The sequence below is a fragment of the Schistocerca serialis genome, chromosome 2, assembly GCF_023864345.2.
Source record: "Schistocerca serialis cubense isolate TAMUIC-IGC-003099 chromosome 2, iqSchSeri2.2, whole genome shotgun sequence".
Lineage (NCBI taxonomy): Eukaryota > Metazoa > Arthropoda > Insecta > Orthoptera > Acrididae > Schistocerca > Schistocerca serialis.
The window spans coordinates 1,094,655,811-1,094,676,025 of NC_064639.1; the positions used below are offsets into that span (position 1 = coordinate 1,094,655,811).

Genomic DNA, 20,215 nt, shown 5'->3' on the forward strand with positions numbered 1-20,215 from the left:
CCCAGGAAGGGGAAACTTTATTGACACATTCCTGGGGTCAGATACATCACATGATCACACTGACAGAACCACAGGCACATAGACACAGGCAACAGAGCATGCACAATGTCGGCACTAGTACAGTGTATATCCACCTCTCGCAGCAATGCAGGCTGCTATTCTCCCATGGAGACGATCGTAGAGATGCTGGATGTAGTCCTGTGGAACGGCTTGCCATGCCATTTCCACCTGGCGCCTCAGTTGGACCAGCGTTCGTGCTGGACGTGCAGACCACGTGAGACGACGCTTCATCCAGTCCCAAACATGCTCAATGGGGGACAGATCCGGAGATCTTGCTGGCCAGGGTAGTTGACTTACACCTTCTAGAGCACGTTGGGTGGCACGGGATACATGCGGACGTGCATTGTCCTGTTGGAACAGCAAGTTCCCTTGCCAGTCTAGGAATGGTAGAACGATGGGTTCGATGACGGTTTGGATGTACCGTGCACTATTCAGTGTCCCCTCGACGATCACCAGCGGTGTACGGCCAGTGTAGGAGATCGCTCCCCACACCATGATGCCGGGTGTTGGCCCTGTGTGCCTCGGTCGTATGCAGTCCTGATTGTGGCGCTCACCTGCACGGCGCCAAACACGCATACGACCATCATTGGCACCAAGGCAGAAGCGACTCTCATCGCTGAAGACGACACGTCTCCATTCGTCCCTCCATTCACGCCTGTCGCGACACCACTGGAGGCGGGCTGCACGATGTTGGGGCGTGAGCGGAAGACGGCCTAACGGTGTGCGGGACCGTAGCCCAGCTTCATGTAGACGGTTGTGAATGGTCCTCGCCGATACCCCAGGAGCAACTGTGTCCCTAATTTGCTGGGAAGTGCCGGTGCGGTCCCCTACGGCACTGCGTAGGATCCTACGGTCTTGGCGTGCATCCGTGCGTCGCTGCGGTCCGGTCCCAGGTCGACGGGCACGTGCACCTTCCGCCGACCACTGGCGACAACATCGATGCACTGTGGAGACCTCACGCCCCACGTGCTGAGCAATTCGGCGGTACGTCAACCGGCCTCCCGCATGCCCACTATACGCCCTCGCTCAAAGTCCGTCAACTGCACATACGGTTCACGTCCACGCTGTCGCGGCATGCTACCAGTGTTAAAGACGGCGATGGAGCTCCGTATGCCACGGCAAACTGGCTGACACTGACGGCGGCGGTGCACAAATGCTGCGCAGCTAGCGCCATTCGACGGCCAACACCGCGGTTCCTGGTGTGTCCGCTGTGCCGTGCGTGTGATCATTGCTTGTACAGCCCTCTCGCAGTGTCCGGAGCAAGTATGGTGAGTCTGACACATCGGTGTCAATGTGTTCTTTTTTCCATTTCCAGGAGTGTATAACTTTGGCTCAGAAGGGGGTAAATTATGCTGCCACAAAAGTCTATGGTCACTTACCTAATAGCATCAAAAGTCTGACAGATAGCCATATAGCATTTAAAAGGAAATTAAAAGAATTTCTTAGTGGCACCTCCTTCTACTCATTAGATGAATTTTTGGATATAGTAAGTGGGTAATTTCCCAACCCCCACAAAAAATTAAAACTATTGAGTGTCATGTAATATTTTGTCTAATGTAATATCTTGTTTAGACACCTTTTATTAACCTGACACGTTCACATCATTACAAAATGTCGTATTCATGATCTATGGAACAAGTACTAATCTAATCTAATCCCACAAAAATGACCCAAATTCTCCACTGAATAGTACTGATTGAAAAGATAAAGCAATATAGTATTTTTCCGTTCTTTATTTTTATTGACGGGAGAAAGTAAACGGTCCGTATTCCGTAGTATTGTTTTGCTGTTCCACACTTACCTTCGTACCACATTTTGAACCCATGATAGCAGACACTCCCAAACTGTTAATGATTTGCAAATAAAGTTGAGCTCATACACTTGGATGGTTACCACAATATTTCTAATAAGTACTGGTGTGGCTAACGAAGACTTTGGATACTTTCATTGAGGACAATATTAACATAATTTAGGCGTACGAGTCTATTAAAATATCGCATTTGTGTTCCTTCTCATTTCTGTCGTGAAATTTTATGTTAGCGGTCCTTAGAAGGTCAAATAATAACCGGTATTCACGTATGGTGCTGGGCAATACTACCAACAATTACAACTGCAGTAAGTGCGACAAAACTAAACGGAAGCTTTTAGTTGCTTTCGCATCAGTCAAAAAACCAACCGTTTTTTCGAAACAGCTATGTCGTCTTCTGTTGCTAGATGATCAGCTTATTAAAATCCTCCGAACCATGAGCCGAACGTTAAATAATTATTGTACTTTTTACGAAAAGGAAATAGCTTTTACAGAAAATTTCTATTTTTTGCCATTGAGTGTTAGTTCCTCCGATCCCCGAGACATATTGCGCAAGCGTAAATAGCTACTTCCTTACATGTAAATATCTTCAAATAAAAGCTGTGATATCTATGTAAACCCGCATCCAGTAACGAGACAGTTATCATCAGCAGCAAACACCATTCTAAGCATAGTTTTACATCTACTTCTATATAGTGCAGGCTTGTTGCTTCGGGTTCCATTTACACTGCCTCCCATTTCTATTCCATTCGCGGTGACAGCACGGAAAGAAAACCTTGCAGTACGCTTTTGTGTGAGCTCCTTTTCCTCTAATTTTATCATCATGATCAGTTCGTGAGATCGACATTTAGGAGGTGTTAATATGTTGTTCAACTCTCCTTGAAACATACGCTTGAATGACGGAAATATAACAAACTGACGGTAAAAGCTGTAGAGGAGGACATATTCTGGAATGTGTAGTGTTCATTATTGAGAATGTCGGGTGGGTATTTGTTACGCCAAAGAGCTTTTATTACTAGACAGAAAGAAAGTAATGTAGACATCGACAAACACAACAACTGCCGAAAATAAGTTGATTAACCATCTCTTAGATATCGTCCGCCATTTCTTTGGTCGCTATCAACTACGATTTTTTTTATGTGAGATCCATTTTATCGAATAAACAGAAGACTGAAATATAGCCATAAGCATTTCATTTCAGTTATTTCTGACATACCCTCAGTGGGGATTTGACACTTTCACATATGTGCAGTAGGCCTACTGGATCTATTTAAGGGGTTTAGATTGCACCTCAGTTGTTTTTGTAACCACCCGCAAGCACATTTTCCTGTTTCTGTTTTCATATGTCATTAATCCACACGCTCCTGCGTGACTAACATTTCAAAATTATTTAGTCACATGTACGTTTCATAAGGGAAGATAAAAAATAAAAGTGGGAACTAGAAAACCGGATCAGGAAGTCATTAAAAGACGCACAAGCTGTCACAACTATATAAAATAAATTATGTGTGGCTAGGTACGTATGGAACAGCAGACAGTATTTAGCCTTCGGTTACTAGAGATGGGTGTGCGTCAAGTGCCTGCGCGTGGATTTGCCGCCGGCCAAGTCTCGAGTGAATCAGTGGCGTCAATGATCAATTGACTGTCCCTAGTGTCGAGTTATGAAGTCCTGTGCATGTTGCAGACAGAACAGGGGACAGTAGCGTCGTCTGCCAACATCCGAAGCTAACCAGTTCGCGCTCCGCTCATTCATCTTGCAATAATAAATTTTTTGTCTTTCAATCTTTATTTTATTGTTTAATTCATTTTTGTCTAACATTGCGAAGGTGACATGAAGTTTTATTTTTTTTTTTTCCCAACGAGTGTTCTCCCACAAGAGAGATCAAACACCAGGAAGCAAAAAAATTATATAGCAAGTTTGTTTGCGGGGCCGTCATCCGCAGCAACCACCGAAATATTCGTATGCAAATAAAAATCGCCTCTTCTTGCGTCAGTATACATAGTTTATTTCTTCCAGACGCGATTCGCCTTTTACTTTAAAGCATCTTCAGTGTGATCTAGATGACACAGTTTTATCTTGATACGTGATATTTGTAGATTATAAAACAATTCACGTCTCGTTTTTTACGTAAATAAGTGATTACTTACAGTTCTTCGCGTTTTTGGTTCGCATCTGCATTTCCTCTCATCTGGTCACATGTTCGAGGTCGCACCATAAATTCACTTACGTAACGCAAACACGTTTTCATGTTCCAAACTTCACTTGTTTGCCCTCACTGCTGTGGAGCACTATTAGTCCTGTGTTACTAGTCGTATATGTTTGATCGAAAACTGTGATGTAAAGCCGTAACTACTGTGAGTTCACTTTATATCTAACGAAATATATGCCGAAAACTAACGTCTGTTTATTTGTGTTATGTCTGTGTCTGTGTGTGTGTGTATGTGTGTGTGCGTGTGTGTGTCGATACCACCCAACGCTTTTCCGCTAACTCGTCCATGAACCCCTCCACAAAAAATCTGAACCAAAAATAAAATCAGCTGAACATCAAAACTTTCAACCACTCTCTGACCTCTGGAGGTCTCACTGTCTGGTGGTACAACATGCAATGTGTGGTTTTCATGAGAAATAAAAAGGGCAGAAATGATGTTTATGTTGATCTCTATTCTAATTTTCTGTACAGGTTCCGGAACTCTCGCAACCGAGGTGATGCAAATATTTTTTTATGTATGTATCACTTTGTCAAAAAAATGGTTCAAATGGCTCTGAGCACTATGCGACTTAACTTCTGTGGTCATCAGTCGCCTAGAACTTAGAACTACTTAAACCTAATTAACCTAAGGACATCACACACATCCATGCCCAAGGCAGGATTCGAACCTGCGACCGTAGCGGTCGCTCGACTCCAGACTGTAGCGCCTAGAACCGCTCGGCCACTCCGGCCGGCATCACTTTGTCCAACCTCAGTGTAACCCCTGCTCCAGGTGCGAGGCATCAATTCGTCACCACTGCTGATAATGGCAACGACGTCGCTTGCCGAAATATTGTGTAAACTGCACACTGACGACAACAGGCCATTCACACTGTAACACTTCCGTTTTTATCCCGACCTGATCTGATCGAATAGCAGCCCAATATTTATTATTAACACGACCATGAACCTAATGGGGCTGGTAATCGGAATTGACTGCTACGGAAGTTGTTACTTTCCAGTTCGTCCTGTTCAATACTATAATACTGAGTGTATGGTAATGAGGAACACCAACACAGTTTTACTAATTACGAACTTATATTCTTCTCAAAACACAAAAGGGAGACAGCCACTGCCTTCGTCATACATATCTAATTACGGCTAATCTCAGCACAGGCTTTCTTCAACTGCCATTATCGTCACATGCTAATCCAACACTGCATCCAACACTGCAGTCCAAGGTTAGGCCGGCGCGGTAGACGCGAAACTAAATATCGGCACTAGTAACATCACTGATCACTTTTATAAAGATACATCATCACTTTCCCGGTTTTTCTTTATTATTTAGGGGTCTAACCACAGCGATGGTGACACCCTTCTCGGTTAAAAACCCTGTATTCCAATAATAGCCTCCACACACACACCATTCCCGCCAACCACTCTGGCGCATCTCGACACTCGCTCTCGCAACACGTCACAATCGACTGTTCGCCCTATCGATCTGTGCCGAGTGCAAAGTTATAGTAAGGGCCTACGGACCCCTTACAACACGTGAACTGATACGTCATTATGTGATGCGTTTGCATGAATTTATTTTCTAGAGCAAATCAGCGTTTTGTAATGTTCCTAATTTTTCAGTTTGCAGCACTGTGGAGTAGTTGCCATGCACCTGCGTCAAGATCATTCAATACAAATTTGGCTTCGGTTGTAAACAAACTTACCACCATTGCTAGTTGGTTAATAATGTTACTTTAGCTAACTTTTTGTAAGAAGAACGGTTTCTCATAAGTTCACTTTCAGAAGACGGCCGCACTCACAACACACGCAACTTTACTATCGACTTCTAAGCAGAAGCGACAAACCGTGACTTGGGAGTGACAGAACAGGAATAATCATTAATTAAAACTTCCGGGCTGAATTGCCGTGGTGCATATATAAAACTTCTTCTCCTTCCTGACGTTTCGTTGCCGGCTGCGGGCAACATCTTAGGTGAGTCGGTGCCTGGCTGCTAGGCGCTGGAGGTCCCACTTATATAGAGCGCTTAGATGGCGCCACCACTCGTCACGTGCTTTCGACTTTAAAACTATCTCTGGCTAGTGCCGTCTCTCTTGTCACTTCGTTGGTACAAAGTCGAACGCCATATCTTGTCTAGTTTTAATCCTTCTTCTTTTCTATTAAAATTATTTCCGTGCTTGTAGATCTCTATAGCTTCTCCAAACGTGCAAGTATAATAAAGTGAGGTCCTAGCTATCACGTTTGTCCCACTAAATTTTATTTCGTGATAACCGTCTTTGAAAACGTGTTCCGCTACAGCTGATTTCTCAATCTGTCCCAATCTACAGTTCCTTTTGTGATCCGTTAAGCGGGTATTAACACTCCTTTTAATTGTTCCAATATGAACCATGCCACAGCTACACGGAATTTTATACACATCTGGGGTAGCTAAGGGGTGACGTGCGTCTTTCACCGATCTTAAACTTTCACTAATTTTCTTGGTAGGTCGAAAGATTGTCTCCACTTGAAACTTGGCCAAAACTTTACCAATACGGTACGTGATGTTATGAATAAATGGAAGAAAAACTTTTCCAGCCGACGGTTGTTGTTGTCGTGTATTTTCGGACACTTTTCTTTTAGGGTGGAGTGCTCGATCTATTTCTTTGTCAGTTCCTTTCGTTGAAAGCTGTTCGCAAATGGCTTAATTCATCTTGCAAGTAAATTGGCTTACAGATGTTATTAGCTCTGTCCACTAAAGTTTTTATGGCTCCTCTCTTCTGCCTAGGATGATGATTCGAATTCTTATGTAGGTAACGATCGGTGTGTGCCCGTTTAATAACCAATACATCCAAAAAATTTAGTTGTCCATTACTCTCTTTCTCCATGGTGAATTGTATCCTTGGATTGAAACTGTTTATGTGCACCAAAAAATTACTCAGTTCCTTTTCAGCATGATTCCACGTATCGATACCATTTCAAAGGGCTTTTTTTTTGGCCGACTGCAGCATCTGTTGTTCGAAAAATTCCATAAATAGATTAGCAACAGCAGGGCTTAGAGGGCTACCCATGGCCACCCCATCAATTTGTTCATAAAACTCGTTATATTGAAAATAAGTCGAGGATAGACAATGTCGAAACAAAGCTATTATATCAGTAGAAAACATATCAGCTATGTAAGAAAGAGCTTCGTCAGCAGGGACCATGGTGAAGCAATAATATGCCAGGGACGCTGCAGTAGACTCCCTTGCGACGACGAGTAATCGACTGAGACAAGGAATTGGCGCGTGTGAAGGCGGCGTGAGTGAGTGAGGCACTGACCTCGAGGTCGGGGTCGGCGGGCCGCTCCTGGTGCTGGCGGTACGCCCTCTGCTTCTCCTCGAAGTCTCGCAGCCGCTGGTTGTAGCGCTCGATCTGGTCACGCAGCATCGAATCCTCCAGCTGTAACACATAGACACTCCTGCACACACAACCTCTACTCCTGCCCTCAACACAGTGCTACGAACTACAATTCTGGAATAAGCCAGTTTCAGTGAAGCTGAGGATACAGCAGGTTAGAAGCTAGGAGGGTAAAACTTTGCCTGAAAGGGCTGCACACTTAAGAACCCTCACAGCATGCTGTCTGTTGCGTGCAAACTAGCTCACCATTAATACAGGGTGAGTCAAAAGTCCTTGGACACCTTCATAAGTTGGAAGATTAAAGGGAAAGTTGAAATGTGATGATGGGATCATAGGTTTGATATGGGGTCGCAACTTTTGGAATGAATGTCATTCATAGCCGCTATGTTGAAACCCGCCATTTTGGATTCAAGTCATTTTTTTAATGGGAAGGGGGTGTATGACACATAAAATAACACACGTTTGCGATCTGGAATTTAGCGGTGTAATTTGTTTTTGTCTATCTTGTACTGTTTAGGGGTTATTAATGTTCAAAGTTGGGAAATTACCTTCATACCGACTGCTACAACACATGTTCTACGTGTTGTCCATCCCGTGCAATGCACAACTGTAGTCTCCGCAACCACATTAATAACATCTAAACTGTACAAGATAGACAAAAACAAATTACACCACTCAATTCCAGAGCTCAAGCGAGTGTTATTTGATGTGTCACACAACCCCCTTCCCATTAAAAAAAAAAATGACTTGAATCCAAAATGGCGGATTTCAAGATGGCGGCCATGAATGACATTCACTCCAATAGTTGCGGCCCCACGTCAAACCTATGTTCCCATCATCACATTTCAATTTTCCCTTAAATCTTCCAACTTATGAAGGTGTCTAAGGACTTTTGACTCGCCCTGTATAATGCCGCAGTTATGTACTTTCTGACATATATACGAGTAGAATATAAATGAAGAATTCAGAGAAGTATCACAAATTATTTCTGGGAGTTCCATTCAGGAAGGTCAAAATCTAGACGCCCTGCGGCTTCCTGTAGTAATACTGCTAAGACAATCAGCCTGTTTCCTTGCTGCGTCGCCTAACTAAGGAGAAATATCCTCTGACGTAACTGGATTTCTACGTGCTTTGACCACTTACCAGCACAAGTTTCTTTGATACAAAACATTAATAGAGTAATTTATGGGGTCACAGGCCCCGTAGTTACTTTACAACTATTAAAGATATTTAAAATCATGTTTGCAACTACAAAAAATCAATATTTATTTTGCCCTACGCGTTTCCTTTTGTTCATATAAAACAACACTTCTGTGAGCGATAACCAGGCAAATATGCTACCACTGATGTTTTAAATTAGTAAAAAGGAAGAGCGTACGGTAAAATAAACATCGCCGATAGGTGGGAATGTAAGTGGGCCGAGGACGTACCGATATAATCCGCACAGTTGCGATAACGCAGCTGCATAGTAAGCAAAGGATCCCCGGTTCGAATGCCGGTCCAGCACACGTAAGTCTAGATGCAGCCGACATCACGAGTTCCTTTCCTTTTCTTTCCCTTCACCTTTCATTTTCAAAATACGCATCTTTTCAGTAGTTGCAAAAATGGACTTAAAATAACTCTTTTTATAGAAGTTTACATACTTAATACGCAATTCAAGCATTTTTATAAACGACAAATATTTGACAATTTCTTTTGGTGTGCTACTACTTCAGATATTATAAAATAGTTATCATATACACAAGGGTAGAGCACCCAGTCAGTTATCTCAAGATATCAAACGGAATAAACCTGATACTAGGACTAAAAATTAGAAATGAGACAAAGTTAAAGCAAGTGTGAACTGTTTTCATTATTAAGAATGAAGAATATGGCTTATATATGAAGTGCAATATGAGATTGCAGTTTTAATGATTCCAGTCACACAGGAATGCTACTGAAATTAATAACGCCTGCGGAAGCGATAAGAACACACTTCACAGGCCACTGATTAAATACAGTAATGAAACTTCCTGGCAGATTGAAACTGTGTGCCGTGCCGAGACTCGAACTCGGGACCTTTGCGTTTCGCGGGCAAGTGCTCTACCATCTGAGCTACCCAAGTACGACTCACGCCCCGTCCTCACAGCCGTACGTCTGCCAGTATCACGTCTCCTACCTTCCAAACTTTACAGAAGCTCTCCTGCGAACCTTGCAGGAAGTTTCATATCAGCGTACACTCCGCTGCAGAGTGAAAATCTCATTCTGGAAACATCCCCCAGGCTGTGGCTAAGCCATGTCTCCGCAATATCCTGTCTTCCAGGAGTGCTAGTTCTGCTAGGTTCGCAGGAGAGCTTCTGTAAAGTGTGGAAGGTGGGAGACGAGGTACTGGCAGAAGTAAAGCTGTGAGGACGGGGCGTGAGTCGTGCTTGGGTAGCTCAGATGGCAGAGCACTTGCCCGCGAAACGCAAAGGTCCCGAGTTCGAGCCTCGGCCCGGCACACAGTTTTAATCTGCTAGGAAGTTTCATATCAGCGCACAGTCCGCTGCAGAGTGAAAACCTCATTCTAAATACAGTAATATGTGAAACACAGTACTGAAATAACTACATTCCTAAAATTAGCTCTGAAGAGACAAATGTCTTTGCCACGCTCATTTGCCTCACTCGAGAGGAATATTAAATGGAATCGCTGTCGTAATGAGCAGCAGACGCGAAGTACTTGGGGAAGGCGAGTACCTGTGCTCTCTCCTCATCGTACTCGAGGCAGCCGACACCGTCCAGGCGTTCCAGGTCGATCCATCCTCGCCACCTCACGCACACGCCGTTCATGATGAAGTGCGACCGCAGGTGCACCTGCAACAAGGACAAAGGCGGCCGTCAGGCTTACATGCTGGCGTTACAGTGAAAACTGCCTACCTTTCGACATTTGTCTTTTTAAACAAAAAATGGGCGTGTCTCTCTAGGTTACGGAAAAAAGCAGCAGTTCAATACTTCTGAGATCTGCAAGGAAAAAAATGTGAATGTACGAATAAGATTCTCGCGCGCGCGCGCGCGGCGCGCGCGCGCGCGCGCGCGTGTGTGTGTGTGTGTGTGTGTGTGTGTGTGTGTGTGTGTGTGTGTACCATTTCTGCTGCAAAAGGCAGTCAAGAGTAACGGTGGTGATACGGTGAGGCCCAATCTTCCCTTATAATACTGAACTGAGCTGGCAGACTGGGCAGCGCACAAAAAAAAATGTTCAAACGGATGTGAAATCTTATGGGACTTAACTGCTAAGGTCATCAGTCCCTAAGCTTACACACTACTTAATCTAAATTATCCTAGGGACAAACACACACACCCATGCCTGAGGAAGGACTCGAACCTCCGCCGGGACCAGCCGCTCAGACCATGACTGCAGCGCCCAAGACCGCTCGGCAAATCCCGCGCGGCGGCAGCGAACATCTTCACGACTGTTAGTATTCTAATAGTAAGTGTGTGTGTGTGTGTGTGTGTGTGTGTGTGTGTGTGTGTGTGTGTGTGTGTGTGTGTGTGTGTGTGTCATTTCTACTAGTCAAGAATAACGATGGAGATATGGTGAGGCCCAATCTTCCCTTACATTGAACTATTGAAATGAGCTGGCAGACTGGGCAGCGAACATCTTCACGACTGTTAGTATCTCTCAAGAGCCCATAACGTTATCGGATTGAAACACAGCAGGTTAATATTCAGGACGAAGATCGCATCTGAACTACTGCTTTCCCTGATGCTATGTACTTCTACAGGGTCTGTACCTGTCAAATCTTTGACCTTCTGGGATTTGAAACTCGCTGCTGGTGCTGATGTCCCTTCTGACGCCAATTTCTCCTATGAAATGAGAATAAAACGTGAATTTTCACATTTTTTTCTGTTAATTTAGTTTTAAGTTACTGTTGTTGTCTTTGTGTTGTGAGCTTCAGTCCAAAGACTGATTTGGTGGACGCCTTTGCAAGCAACTTGCATACTGCACTTAAACCTAGATCTCCCTCAATATATTTACTCCCGACAATTCTGTGTTGCTTCAGAAAGTGTATTATCAATCAATCCCTTGTTTTGCCAAATTTGTAGCACACATATCTTTTCCTTTCCTATTGGACTCAGTACCCTCTCATTTGTTATTAGATCTACGCATCTAATCTTCGTTTTTCTTTTGTAACGCAGCATTTCAAAAGCTTCCATTCTCTTCTGATCTGAACTCTTTATCGTCCATGTTTCACTTCCAAATAAATATTCCCATTTATTTTATATCCTCTTATCTACATCTGCATATACATACATACTCCGAAAGCCAGCGTAAGGTGCGTAGCGGAAGGTACCCAGTACTATTACTACTTGTTTCATTTCCTATTCCACTCGTAGATAGATCACGGGAAAAACGACTTTCTGTATGCCCTAATTTCTCCTATATCTTCGTGTTCCTTACGTGTAACGTATGTTGGCGGCAGTAGTATCATTCTGCACTCAACTTCAAATGCTGATTCCCTGAATTTTCCCAACAGCATTTCTTGAAAAGAACATCGCCTTCCCTGTAGGATTTCCCATATGAGTTTCCCGAAGTATTTCCTTAACACTTGCGTGTTGTTGTAACCTACCGGTACCAAATCTAGCAGCCCGCCTCTGTGGTCTCCTTTACAGATGAATCACACGTTCCCAAAAATTCCTCCAGTAAACCGAAGTCGAGCATTCGCCTTCCCTGCCACAATACTCACATGCTCGTATCACTTCCTATTGCTTTGCAACTTTACGCCTTGATACTTATAAAGACGTGACTGTGCCAAGCAGGATATTACTAATCCTGTATATTAACATTTCAGGGCTAGTTTTCCCTACTCATCTACATGAAGCTAAATTTTTCTGCATCTCTATTTCAGCTGGTGTCAGCTATTTTGGGGCCTAAATAGCAAAACTTACTAATCTACTTTTTTCAAAAAAATGGTTCAACTGGCTCTGAGCACTATGGGACTCAACTGCTGTGGTCATAAGTCCCCTAGAACTTAGAACTACTTAAACCTAACTAACCTAAGGACATCACATACACCCATGCCAGAGGCAGGATTCGAACCTGCGACCGTAGCAACAGCGCGGCTCCGGACTGGAGCGCCTAGAACCGCACGGCCACCGCGGCCGGCCTACTTTTTTCGTTATCGCCTAATTTACAGTACTCGCCATTAACATTGCTACACCAAGAAGAAATGTAGATGATAAACGGGTATTCATTGGACAAATATATTATACTAGAACTGACATGTGATTACATTTTCACGCAATTTGGGTGCATAGACCCTGAGAAATCAGTACCCAGAACAACCACCACTGGCCGTAATAACGGTGTTGATACGCCTGGGCATTGAGTCAAACAGAGCTTGGATGGCGTGTACAGGTACAGCTGCCCATGCAGCTTCAACACGACACCACAGTTCATCAAGAGTAGTGACTGGCGTATTGTGACGAGTCAGTTGCTCGGCCACAATTGACCAGACGTTTTCAGTTGGTGAGAGATCTGGAGAATGTGCTGGCCAGGGCAGCAGTCGAACATTTTCTGTATCCAGAAAGGCCCGTACAGGACCTGCAACATGCGGTCGTGCATTATCCTGCTGAAATGTAGGGTTTCGCAGGGATCGAATGAAGGGTAGAGCCACGGGTCGTAACACATCTGAAATGTAACGTCCATTGTTCAAAGTGCCGTCAATGCGAACAAGAGGTGACCAAGACGTGTAACCAATGGGACGCCATACCATCACGCCGGGTGATACGCCAATATGGTGATGACGAATACACGCTTCCAATGTGCGTTTACCGCTATGTCGCCAAACACGGATGCGACCATCATGATGCTGTACACAGAATCTGGATTCATCCGAAAAAATGACGTTTTGCCATTCGTGCACTCAGGTTCGTCGTTGAGTACACCATCGCAAGCGCTCCTGTGAGTGATGCAGCAAGGGTAACCGCAGCCATGGTCTCGTAGCTGATAGTCCATGCTGCTGCAAACGTCGTCGAACTGTTCGTGCAGATGTTTGTCATCTTACAAACGTCCCCATCTGTTGACTCAGGGATCGAGACGTGGCTGCACGATCCGTTACAGCCATGCGGATAAGATGCTTGTCATCTCGACTGCTAGTGATACGAGGCCGTTGGGATCCAGCAGGGCGTTCCGTATTACCCTCCTGAACCCACCGATTCCATATTCTGCTATCAGTCATTGGATCTCGACCAACGCGAGCAGCAATGTCGCGATACGATAAACCGCAATCGCGATAGGCTACAATCCGATCTTTATCAGTCGGAAACGTGATGGTACGCATTTCTCCTCCTTACACGAGGCATCACAACAATGTTTGACCAGGCAACGCCGGTCAACTGCTGTTTGTGTATGAGAAATCGGTTGGCAACTTTCCTCATGTCAGCACGTTGTAGGTGTCACCACCGGCGTGAACCTTGTGTGAATGCTCTGAAAAGCTAATCATTTGCATATCGCAGCATCTTCTTCCTGTCGGTTAAATTTCGCGTCTGTAGCACGTCATCTTCGTGGTGTAGTAGTTTTAATGGCCAGTAGTGTAATTCGAATATACTTCATTGCATATGTTTTCAAGACGTTATCCATTGCACGTAATTGATCTTCCGAGTCCTTCGCAGTCTCTGACGACACTTCGTTATTTTGTTAGCCTCCGCTTCGAAAAGCAATGATGACCAGAAACAAGACTCTTGTATAAGTCTCTCTGATTACGTCGACGTCGTACGAAATGTGGGATCATATCCACAACTCTTCCGTAATACGCGTTGACGGCGGCCTTTTTTTTCGTGGAGTGTAATCCGATTTCGCCTGACGTTTTATTGTAGAACGGCCACCGAGACAATTCATTCGGGCGCGAGAGAAACACGATCTAGACGGCCAGGAACGTTCTCTAAGGAGGCTTCTTTGTTTATTTACGGGCCTCTTTAATCCCATAATAATGAAGGGCGCGAGAAAGGGAAAGTGGTTTCGTTAAACAGAGCGCCTTGTTAAAGCTACACCGGCGCCGGCGGAGGCCGCTGCTTAGCGCGGGACAAGCTCCTACTTAGGCGGACACAATGCCGCCGTCACGCGCTGACACCGCTTCACACCTCGGCCCGTCACACGCGCCCCGTACAAAGAGCGCCGTCTCGGACCGCCACCGGCGCTTTTTCCGTGGCTGCCGCTGGTGTTCATTACGGCTGAGAATGCGCAGCTAAGAGCCTCGCAAGGCAGGCCCAGCACACTTCTTTTTGTCGGAGATTTAACACCAACCGGCAGCGATGTCTTTACGGTCGAGGAGAGACATGGGGAAGGACACGTTTGCTTAATGCGCCAGCCTTTTCTGCATACGTACTTGCGTGTCACCCTGCCTACGACCGTATGGTACTGCACCCGATCCGTCAAGTGTCACATTCCACTCGGAATTTAGCAGGATAATGCACGACCGCATGTTACAGGTCCTGTACGGACCTTTCTGGATACAGAAGATGTTCCACTGCTGCCCTGGCCAGCACATTCTCCAGATCTCTCACCAATTGAAGACGTCTGGTCAATGGTGGCCAAGCAACTGGCTCGTCACAGTACGCCAGTCACTACTCTTGATGAACTGGGTATCGTGTTGAAGTTACATGGGCAGCTGTACCTGTACACGCCATCCAAGCTCTGTTTGACTCAATGCCCAGGCGTATCAAGGCCGTTACGACGGTCAGAGGTGGTTGTTCTGGCTATTGATTTCTAAGGGTCTATGCACCCAAATTGCGTGAAAATGTAATCACATGTCAGTTCTATTATAATATACAGGGTGATTGAAAAAGAATACCACAACTTTAAAAATGTGTATTTAATGAAAGAAACATAATATAACCTTTTGTTATATATCATTACAAAGAGTATTTAAAAAGGTTTTTTTTCACTCAAAAACAAGTTCAGAGATGTTCAATATGGCCCCCTCCAGACACACGAGCAATATCAACCCGATACTCCAACTCGTTCCACACTCTCTGTAGCATATCAGGCATAACAGTTTGGATAGCTGCTGTTATTTCTCGTTTCAAATCATCAATGGTGGCTGGGAGAGGTGGCCGAAACACCATATCCTTAACATACCCCCATAAGAAAAAATCGCAGGGGGTAAGATCAGCGCTTCTTGGAGGCCAGTGATGAAGTGCTCTGTCACGGGCTGCCTGGCGGCCGATCCATCGCCTCGGGTAGTTGACGTTCAGGTAGTTACGGACAGATAAGTGCCAATGTGGTGGCGCTCCATCCTGTTGAAATATGAATTGTTGTGCTTCTTGTTCGAGCTGAGGGAACAGCCAATTCTCTAACATCTCCATATACTGTAGTCCAGTTACAGTAGCACCTTCGAAGAAAAAGGGACCAAAAACTTTATTGGCTGAAATGGCACAGAAAACGTTCACCTTAGGCGAGTCACGTTCATACTGAGTTGTTTCCCGCGGATTCTCAGTGCCCCATATACAGACATTGTGACGGTTGACTTTCCCGTTAGTGTGGAAAGTTGCTTCATCACTAAACACAATCTTTGAAACGAAAGATTCATCTGTTTCCATTTGAGCAAGGATAAAATCACAGAAATCGATTCTTTTAATCTTATCAGCTGCAGACAGTGCTTGAACCAATTTCAGACGATAAGGTTTCATAACTAACCTTTTTCGTAGGACTCTCCATACAGTTGATTGTGGAATTTGCAGCTCTCTGCTAGCTCTGCGAGTCGATTTTCCTGGGCTGCGAACAAATGCTTGCTGGATGCGTGCTACATTTTCATCACTCGTTCTCGGCCGTCCAGAACTTTTCCCTTTGCACAAACACCCATTCTCTGTAAACTGTTTATACCAACGTTTAATACACCACCTATCAGGAGGTTTAACACCATACTTCGTTCGAAATGCACGCTGAACAACTGTCGTCGATTCACTTCTGCCGTACTCAATAACACAAAAAGCTTCCTGTTGAGCGGTCGCCATCTTAGCATCAACTGACGCTGACGCCTAGTCAACAGCGCCTCAAGCGAACAAATGTACAACTAAATGAAACTTTATAGCTCCCTTAATTCGCCGACAGATTGTGCTTAGCTCTGCCTTTTGTCGTTGCAGAGTTTTAAATTCCTAAAGTTGTGGTATTCTTTTTGAATCACCCTGTATTTGTCCAATGAATACCCGTCTTTCATCTGCATTTCTTCTTGGTGTAGCAATTTTAATGGCCAATAGTGTATTTTATTTACCACGATGACAAGGAGACAGCATTATTTCTCTGCTAGTACTTTTAGCGATAAAAATAAGGCGATTAATATTAACCTCGTTATAACGTATATAGTTGTTGTAGATACGTGAACATCTGTAAATAATTTCATTGAGCCGTAGCAATGAGCACGAGTGGTAATACTCGAGAGCTGCGATCAATATCGTCCCTGAAGAGCTCTGCTCTACTTAGGCGCGCTGTTCCTTTCAACTTGGCTCCGGGCGTTCGCCGGTGACCTGTAAGAGTGCGATGACCTCGCGCTGGAAGGTGTGCAGGGAGGTGGCTCCGAAATGTCAGCGGACGCTGCCCTCTCGTCACGGCCGCCGATCACGCTTGACACTCAGTCTGAAAGGCGCCCTCACTTCAAAGTCAGCAGCCACACACACGTCCGCGCGCCCGCGCGTGCTCTCACGTAACTCACAAAGCAGCCGTCCTCACTCGAGCGCAAAATGTGCCAAGATGTCCAACGGTTCTGCATGTAAAACCGGCCGATCCATCACAAATACGTCAGAGGCAACAAGCACAGCTCTAACATCTGCAGGGCCATTGTGGCCGGCGCTCAAAAGTACTCAGAAATCTCCCATATTTTCCTCACCACTCTGGCGGTAGCACAGTGTACGCATGGTAAGAAGAAGGAAGGAAGATTGAGTTTAGCGTCCCGTCGGCATCGATGTCATTAGAGATGGAGCTCAAGCTTGGATGGTGTCAAGGATAGGGAAGGAAATCGACGTACCATTTTAAAGAAACCTTCCCGGCATTTTCCTGGAGCGATTGAGGGAAATCAATGAAATCTTAGATCTGGATGACCAGACGCGGGTTTGAACCGTAGTCCTCCCGAATGCAAGTCCAGCGTACTAACTACTACGCACCTTAGGTTAGGTTAGTGTTGTTTAACGTCCCGTCGACAGCGAGGTCATTAGAGACGGAGCGCAAGCTCGGGGTTAGGGAAGGATGGGGAAGGAAATCGGCCGTGCCCTTTCAAAGGAACCATCCCGGCATTTGTCTGAAACGATTTAGGGAAATCACGCAAAACCTAAATCAGGATGGCTGGAGACGGGATTGAACCGTCGTCCTCCCGAATGCGAGTCCAGCGTGCTAACCACTGCGCCACCTCGCTCGGTACTACGCACCTTCCTCGATCATTGCACACATGACGAGCGATGTTACGGTACGTATACACTTTATCTTGGTGCGTTTTCCTCAGTATATTACTAAGTAAACACTGAGGAATAACAAACTATTTTACATTCCTGCCAATTGCAGCTGTTGAATTGCATGATATTAAGAACAACTCCGCTGACAGCTGGTAAAATTGTTGTTTATTAAAACACAACCGGTTTCACGACCTAAAGCTACATCTTCGGTGCAGCAACGTTAAAAGATCATAGGCATACCCATCGCTCGTAGTCAGAACTTACTATTCAGTGAATGTCGTCAGTACTATGGCGAACAAAAGGTAAGGAAGACGTGCTCCATTCTTTAAAACCTGCCTGCGTCAATAAGACGGCAGGGCAGCCCGGTTCAGGGCAAGGCAAAAGCGGCCGCCACGAACGACAATGAGCCACGAAACCGGTTGTGTTTTAATGAACAACAATTTTACCAGCCGTAAAACTGAGAATAGTCCTATTGCCGTTGCAAGTTATTTTTAGCAAAGAGATGACCCTGACATTTAACTTAATGCAATCATTAAATAACACAGAAGACAACGAAGGTAACAAATATTTTACCTAAGAGTACTGTGATATGCCACTACACTTGTTAGTTACCCCAGAATAATTTCCTTATAACAGTTAATGGAACACCGACATTTCCCACCGAGTGTGGTGGCACAATGGTTAGCACACTGGACTCGCATTCGGGAGGACGACGGTTCAAACCCGCGTCCGGTCATCCTGATTTAGGTTTTCCGTGATTTCCCTAAATCGCTTCAGACAAGTGCCGCGACGTTTCCTTTGAAAGAGCACGGCCGACTTTCTACCCCGTCCTTCCCTAATCCGATGAGACCGATGACCTCGCCGTTTGGTCCCCTCCTCCAAATCAAGCATCCAACCGACATTGCCATATGTAGTTGCGAAGCCTGTTAATGTTACGGAATGGCAGCTGGAAAGAAGCAGCCCGAGACAAATATTGCACAGAGCGATGCACTCCGAAACATCGTTTTGCCCTGTCAGTCATGCATGTATGGGTCACTCGATAGAAACTTCTATTAATTATAAACACTGCTCCAGAACAGCAATTTCGATCAAACCTAATTTTGTTCAAGGTGAAGAGCGTGTTGTTTGTCATTTTGGAGATTATAAATCCTCCGAAGTCGAAATCCGGACGGTGAAAAATTGTCGCCATCGGAAGCTGAACATTAAGCGGACGAAAAGAGCGCTGGAGGACAGTTCCGGACTTCTAGAACGTGCTTCAGTTTCAGTTACAAACAGTATTTAATACTTTGCAACACTGTCCCACGAATAACGCCGTACAACACTGCTGATGGAACATTAATGCTCTTCAAAATAGGGAGACTATTTCCAGAGACCTGTTTTCAGAACGGCACTACTCTTCACCAACAGAAGTTATAGTCCTCCAAACAACGAAATTTTACTGTCGCACTTCACCCTCGCTGCTTCAAGGCAGTGAATGTTTAAGGCCCGAACGACACAAACCACCGCTTGGGGCGCCGTAATGGAGGGGCGTCAGGGGACCCCAAGTGTAAGTTTCGTATACAGTGTGTATCACAACTAGTAGCGAAAGCTAACACAGGTGAAGGTGCACGAGGAAAAAGGAGGGAGAGGGTGGGCATCGAATGATAAGTTTTTTGTGTGGGAAATATAATCGAGCCGGCCGTGCTTGGCGGAAGCTCGTCGTAGGTGTTTGGAGCATTTTCTTACAGTCTTACTATGCTCAGTCAGTGATCACATGAAAGCACTACGATTTTTCTGGTTTAAAGTATCCGTTACATCATATAGTAGACCTCTTGAGTAATTCCTATTGTTTCGGTCCTCAACACACAATTTCTGAATAGTTCGTAGGCTCCAGTTTTCAACTGAGGCCCGCCACACAATTATCGCGCCTTGCACAGTTTGAATAACTACGTTCGTGCCATAGGCTTAATACCAAGGAACGAAAGTTAAGATTTAACGTTGCGTCGACAACGAGGTCATTATACACTGAAGAGCCAAAGAAACTGGTACACCTGCCTAATATCGTGTAGGGCCTCCGCGAGCATGCAGAAGTGCCGCAACACGACGTAGCAATGACTCGACTAATGTCTCTAGTAGTGCTGGAGGGAACCGACACCACGAATCCTGCAGGGCTGGCTATAAATCCGTAAGAGTACGAGGGAGTGGAGACCTCTTCTGAATAGCATGTTGCAAGGCGTCCCAGATATGCTCAATAATGTTCATGTCTTGGGAGTTTGGTGGCCAGTGGAAGTGTTTAAACTCATAAGAGTGTTCCTGGAACCATTCTGTAACAATTCTGGACATGTGAGGTGTCGTATTGTCCTGCTGGAATTGCCCAATCCGTCGGAATGCC

The 20,215-nt window shown here is 45.1% G+C and overlaps 1 protein-coding gene across 1 annotated transcript in view; it reads right to left on the minus strand.

Moving 5' to 3' along the window:
* Positions 1-20,215, minus strand: part of LOC126458555 (protein big brother) — a 248,981-nt gene that overhangs the window by 70,545 nt on the left and 158,221 nt on the right. Inside the window, exons 4-5 of the mRNA XM_050095677.1 lie at positions 10,162-10,278; positions 7,369-7,488 (exon numbers count right to left, since the gene is read on the minus strand). Of these exons, the coding sequence (XP_049951634.1) occupies positions 7,369-7,488; positions 10,162-10,278 (237 nt within the window). The remainder of the gene's footprint in view (positions 1-7,368; positions 7,489-10,161; positions 10,279-20,215) is intronic.